The sequence below is a fragment of the Vicia villosa genome, linkage group LG2, assembly GCF_029867415.1.
Source record: "Vicia villosa cultivar HV-30 ecotype Madison, WI linkage group LG2, Vvil1.0, whole genome shotgun sequence".
Taxonomy (NCBI): Eukaryota; Viridiplantae; Streptophyta; class Magnoliopsida; order Fabales; family Fabaceae; genus Vicia; species Vicia villosa.
The window spans coordinates 219,448,582-219,455,103 of NC_081181.1; the positions used below are offsets into that span (position 1 = coordinate 219,448,582).

The 6,522-nt window shown below is 33.8% G+C and overlaps 1 protein-coding gene across 1 annotated transcript; it reads right to left on the reverse strand.

Annotated features, from left to right (window-relative positions):
• Positions 1-2,773: 2,773 nt before the first annotated feature.
• On the reverse strand, positions 2,774-5,136 carry LOC131653987 (uncharacterized). Its single transcript, XM_058924354.1, has 2 exons — positions 4,899-5,136; positions 2,774-3,034 (listed from the first exon to the last, which is right to left on the reverse strand). The coding sequence occupies exons 1-2, from the start codon at positions 5,064-5,066 to the stop codon at positions 2,984-2,986; spliced, it is 219 nt and encodes a 72-aa protein (XP_058780337.1). The 5' UTR covers positions 5,067-5,136; the 3' UTR covers positions 2,774-2,983.
• Positions 5,137-6,522: the final 1,386 nt, after the last annotated feature.

Here is a 6,522-nt window from a genome sequence, read left to right on the forward strand (position 1 = left end):
TATATATAGGAGGGTTATATTTACTCTAAGAGTAAGTCACTATAACTTACTCCACATCTTGACCGTTAATAATTTTCAATCTAATGGTTAACAATAATAAGGAATTATTTTCTCTCTCCACATTTAATTACTTATTATTTTTAACCATCAGATTGAAAAGAATAAATGGTTAAGATGTGGAGTAAGTTATATTGACTTCCTCTTGGAGTAAATATAACCCTCCTCATATATATATATATATATATATATATATATATATATATATATATATATATATATATATATATATGACTTTATATTTTTTCTTCAAACATAAGCAACCATATTATGTATCTCAATTCATAAATAATTTATCATTATAAACCAAAAAAAGAAAACCATACAATTCATACCTTCACATTTTTTACACATCAAACCATACACAATAAGGTTAATAACAAGAAATCTATACACACATTCCAAAACAGAACATAGAGAATATCATACTTTACCTACAAAACAGCCCCATCTATTTTCTTGGAGTGCCACCATTTTACTGGTAACTTTATTATCAACTTTTTCGGTTGATGAAAATGAGACTCTTTTTCTATTACTAAAATCAGTGGATATAGAAAACAAAGAAGAATCTAAAGACCTTGTTCTGTTTTCTCATTGTGAGAATCATCATTATCATCATCATCAACGTTAATATCATCATATCCATCATCATCATCAAGGTTAATATCATCATATCCATCATCAATATCGTAACAATCTCGAAGCATTTTGTTCTTTTCCGACTTCCCACACAGCATAAAGAAGATAACTTATGAAAGAATTCTATCCTAACATTTCAAAAAATTACCAAGACAACAAAACAAACAGAAGTTACATGTGTCACAAAATAAAATTCAACTTCTAATCAAAGCTTTGCTGAACGGGTAAAAGAGAGTCTTGTGCTATTGTGCTACAGGAAATGAAGTTTGTATGAGTTTTTGGAATAAAATAAGGCCCCGCCTAAAATTTTAAGGCCCAAAATAAATCTCAATAATTAGGGGCTCAATATAATAGGGCTTTAATGTGATCAAATAATTAGGGCTTTTAATTTTAGGGCTTCTTTGACAGCTCTACCTCTAACATCCTCATCCAAAATGTTCAGCAAAAATTCAGGAGCTGATTCAAAGATGTTAATTTCCTACCTAGAATTACAACCAAAGTTAGCTAATCTATTTGCACATCTATTTGCCTCTCTATAGAATCGCCAATCTTTCCCGGGCATTAGAATTCCCTTTGTCAATTGCATGGACCACCGATAAGGAATCTAAATTGATTTCAATGTTTTGGACTCCTAAAAAAATAGCAAGCTTAATTCCTTCAAACAACTCCCATAATTCAACCATAAAACTACTGCACCTGCCAAGAAACTTGGCAAAACCTCCCAACCATATGCCGCTATCATCTCTAAGCAACCCCCACATCCAACTATTGTGTCCTCTTTTCAACCTAGCCCAATTATTATTAGGAGGAGACCAAGCAATCCATTTAGTAACCTTTTCTGACCCCATGATATTGTTGTTCAATCTGGAAGCTTCTTCATAATCTTTCATTTTCTGGAAAATATAATCTGTTGGCGCACTCGGTCAAACAAAATCTTCGACATGCTCCTGTTTGTTACGCCAAGTCCATAAGAAGTAACACCCCATAGCCCAGAAGCAATTCCAATCAACACCCTCCCTAGTCTTGACATTAATATTAGCATTGAACCACCCATCAAGATTTAGTTGATAAAATCTACCTGCTATCTCCACGGTAACAGTTGAGTTGCAAATCTGCAGGGCTTGAGAACAGCTTCGAAAACATGCAAAGTATCTTCGCAGACATGCCAACACACTCTACAGTCTGCAGTGCCCATTCCTTTTTGACTTTTGCGATAATTGGTTAACAACTTGTTATGCTTCAGCAGCCACAAGAAGCTTCATACATGTATATTAAACATTGAGCTTCCAAATATTCATCCAATCTCGATCAATATCTTGGATAACCACAGTGCCGCACCATCAGTCAAGGCTTTGTACATGTCTTTGACTGAGAAATCACCTGCACCAGCTCCAGCAATGAGAAACTTGTCCTCATTATTAACTTCATTGGGCGGAATAATAGCTTGAAGCTTATTCAGTAAATACTGCGGCATCCAATTTCGTAAATTGTTCCAATTCCAGTTACCATTTTCATCCACCAGGTCTTTCACCTTAGCACCATACATGCATTCTGGAATGGATATAACATAGTCCTGAATACACTCACCAGAACTATCAGTAATCACATCGATGATATTGCCATCACCGATGCTCCAAAACGGGTCTCAAGCATCTGCTTCATAATCTTACAGATGATCCTCCATAATCTAGAGTACACACTTTACAACTTGGCTGCTCATGGATCTTAATGTCCCCATACAAACCTTTCATAACAAAACACCCCAGATCACTAGCATTATTAATGAAAAGGAATGTCAAGAACATCTTTTTTTCCTTTGTCCACAACAGGTTTGGTTCTTATTCCCACTTCAAATCCATCTTTTCAGGCCTAACATTGTCCTCTAACATCTTTTTGTAACATTTTCTTGTTTTTTATAGAATAAAAATCAAAGCTAATATGAGTTATACAACAAAAACATACATTGAAAATTACTGCAAGGAATATAATAGACTGTGAATAACACCATTAGCTTTTTTTTTTCCTAGCAAATACAATCTAATAGTTGTTAATGTAATATTTTCTCAAACTCATATGCTTGTTTTTCAAATATATTATTGATTTTGAACGACAGTAACAATTTAACATCACAGAAATATCAATAAGACAGCCAAACATGGAGTGGTTTGATAGAACCAAACTACATAAACAAACATCCCTTGGCAAGTTAAGAAAAAAAACACATGTTGTTAGCCTCATTAAGGTCTAACTTTCATAACCCCTGATTATTACAAAACATCTTCCATACTTAAGGCTTGAACTTCCTGTATGGTCTGCCGTTATCTTCATCTTGCATATGCTGTAATCATAAAAAAAAAAATCATATCTAAGTGCAAAGAGAATCAAGATGGTTTGAAAAGTATAGAACATTATTTAACAATTAACAATACATTGCTTTTAAACTTTGAATTGGACCTAACTCAAATTTTACAAAACAAACTTGTAAGATAAGGATTGTCCCCAATTATAAAATTATGAATGGGTCTTAATGTCTTGTCTTGTCTAATATATATCTCTCTCTTAACTTACACCCATACGCTAAGGAGTAAGGACTAGACATCTATAACATGACCCAAGTGGTCAGATAGCATGTGACTCAACGAATCTTGGATAGGTTTTGATATCGACGTAGAATTTGGGTTGAGTCAATTTCAACCCTTACAAAATAGGCTTGTAATGAGATGTTTGCCCCCATGTATAATCATGTTTAGGCCGTATCTCATCTAATGTGGGAATCTTAACAATTCAGCAGCATTAATAAACAATTATCATCTAGAAGCTTTGTAGTCATCCATGACCAAAAATCTCAAACTTAAACTTCAAAATTAAGAAATTGCAACCAATAATTCAACCAAGCATATAAAATTACTGCCTGCAAGCAACTCCAAACAACCATGCGCGTTTTGTTTATATAAAAACTCAAACACTAACTATTCCCAAAAGGTAAAAAAAATCCAACTATAATCAAAATCAAATTATACAATTCAAAAATGCATTAACAATAACAAACACCGACTCAATCACATCTAGAAGCTTGAGCATAACATACAACCTCATTCTCTACTAATATGTCACCCCTCCCAGTGGTGCTAGCATTGGCTATAAATGCAGCAAGGATAAACCATTCATTTACCCTAAAACATGTAAATCAAACTACCCATAAAAGGAATAAGCAAATAGCTTTAGACATAAACCACACAAACTAGTCTCCCACAATTTGTGAGACCTTGTGCATAAAAGTTGGCTAAAAAAAGACCATAATGTCACTTGGCTATCTCTGACCCTGCTTTAAAGTTTAAACTTCCTAAATATCCTGTTTAAAAAAATGACACTGCTATTATTTTCTCGTTGCTCCAAAAAATTACACTAACTTTTAGTATTTTTTGTTGCAAATTTGGTGTCTTAAAAAATTAATGTCTTCAGAAGACATCCTCATTCAGAAATAATTCTATTTATTGTGCCCCTTTTTGAAGGTAATATAAGCAAGACTTGAAACTAATTCACCTATGAAGAATGAGTCAGTGACAAGTATGAACATCCATGAAATTTATTGTAAAGGATATCAGCAATTTAAAACCTTTTTATATAAATATATAGAATGATTGAAAATTAAAAATGTAGAATGCCATGAAATAGTTTTGAATAATTTGTGTTAATGCAACACTGAAATTAGAGATTGTAGAAGTTGCATGCTATGCAAAACTTATGATGATGACGTTGATAAATATATTTTGGCGGTCCATGGCGGAAAGCCAAAATTCCGCCATACCGGCCGCTTTGTGGCGCTGCTATTGCGGATTATAACTAGGTTTATAAACAACTCTGTGCAGTCATCCATGACCTAACATCTCAAATTTCAACTTCACAATTTAGATATTGTAACCAATTATTCAAGCAAGCATATAAAAAACAACTGTCTACATGTATCTTCAAACAACTTCAATCTCAACTGAAAACCTAAAAAACTAAAATAAAATCCCTAAATTCTGAATTGATGTAAACCTAAAAAAGTAAAATAAAATCCCTAAATTCTGAATTGATGAAAACCTAAAAAACTAAAATAAAATCCCTAAATTCTGAATTGATGAAAACCTAAAAAAGTAAAATAAAATCCCTAAATTGAGAATTGAGATTGAAAGAAAGAAGATGAGAATGGATCTTACGAATTCCTTGACGATGCCTTTGTAGACAAGTACGGGAACAGCGAGACCGAAGATGCCAACGAGAAGAAGGTTACGGCGAGTCCAACGGAAATTGTGTTCGAGATTCTCTCTAACAGCGCCCCATTCCTCGATGTATTTGTTCTTGTTTGCTTCCATTCCTCCACCCATCTTTTCTTCTTCCTTCCTTCCTTCACCGAAGATCTATCTTTCTTTCTCTCTTCCCTTTCTCTCACACTAATATTTGTCACTCTCAATTAAAAAATTAAAAGAAAATACAAGAGAGGTATTGATGTAAAATTATGTTGAGAAAAAAACAAAATTTTATAATGTTTTTTTTATCCCCTATTTAGCATTTTTTTGATTTTAGTCCCCCACTTTTAAAACCACCATTTTAGTCCCTATTTTAAGTTTTCAAATTAATTTTGGTCCCTCAATCCATTTGGTGCATAATTTTAATGACGTGACGTGTTTTAAGTTTATGTGGCAACGCCAGGTCATTTACATATTAATTAAATTAATTTTTTTATTTCATATTTTATTTAAAATTTTCATTAATTATTTTAATATGTTATTTCATATTTTTACATTTTAGAAATAATAGAAATGAAGGTTAACTAAAACCACAACGTGATTGTTTCACCATTTCATCATCAATCTGAAACAAAACAAAATGAAAGTGAAACCCACGAAGAGAAGACGAAGTGAACGGTAATACGAAGTGAATCAGTGAGACGAAGACGAAGACGAAGTGAACGGTAATACGAAGTGAACCAGTGAACCCTAAGCTGCGACGAAGACGAAGTGAACAGTAAGACGAAGACGAAGAAATGTTGACACCAAGATTTGTCTCCAGGTAACTATCGGTGAAATTATTGTTTGATTTCTTTATATGTGGTCCCAAATTGTTGTTTGGTTTGATGTTTCTTTGTTTGTGGTCCCTAAATTTTGTGGTCCCTTGATTGTGTTGGATGTTTAGGGTTTGCTTTTTTTATGACGTGGTCCCAGAATCTGATTTCTGTATGCTGTGGTCCCAACTTCTGATTTGTTTATGTTGTTTGGTTCATAAAGTATTAAACGTGTTGCATAATCTGATTTGTTTATGACGTGGTCCCAACTTCTGATTTGTTTATGTTGTTTGGTTCATAAAGTGTTAAACTTGTATTGTGAATTTGTCGTGTTCTGTTGCAGGCCTTTCGAAAATCAATCGGTGAGACTCCGAATACATCATCGGGGATGTTTTGTCGACAATCCAGTGAAGTTATATGTTGGTGAGCTTGTTACTGAGACGGATTGGGACTGGGATGTGGACTACATGTCCTATATGCAAGTCGAAGATTTGATAAAAGCTGAGGGGTATCTTAACATAAAGTGTCTGTGGTACTGGAATCCAAACTTTTCATTTTCTCGTGGACTTAGGCCGTTGAACAATGATAGCGACATGTTAAGGTTTGTGGAAGACGTTAGAGGATATAAAGTTGTTGACATCTACGTTGAGCACAAGGTTGAAGAAGTTAGTATTGATGATGTTATTTTTGAGGAGGAAGTAAACGAGGAGGTTGAGGTTAATAATGAGGAGGCTGTAAATCCTGAGCAAAATGTGGAGGTGGAGGAAAATGGGGATAGT

What these genes read in the sequence shown, in the direction of transcription:
- LOC131653987 (XM_058924354.1), bottom strand. Translation starts at nt 5,066, where the DNA reads ATGGGTGGAGGAATGGAAGCAAACAAGAACAAATACATCGAGGAATGG. An exon ending in AAGGCATCGTCAAGGAATTC is followed by an intron (nt 3,035 to 4,898) that starts GTAAGATCCATT and finishes TTATGATTACAG; the next exon opens with CATATGCAAGATGAAGATAA.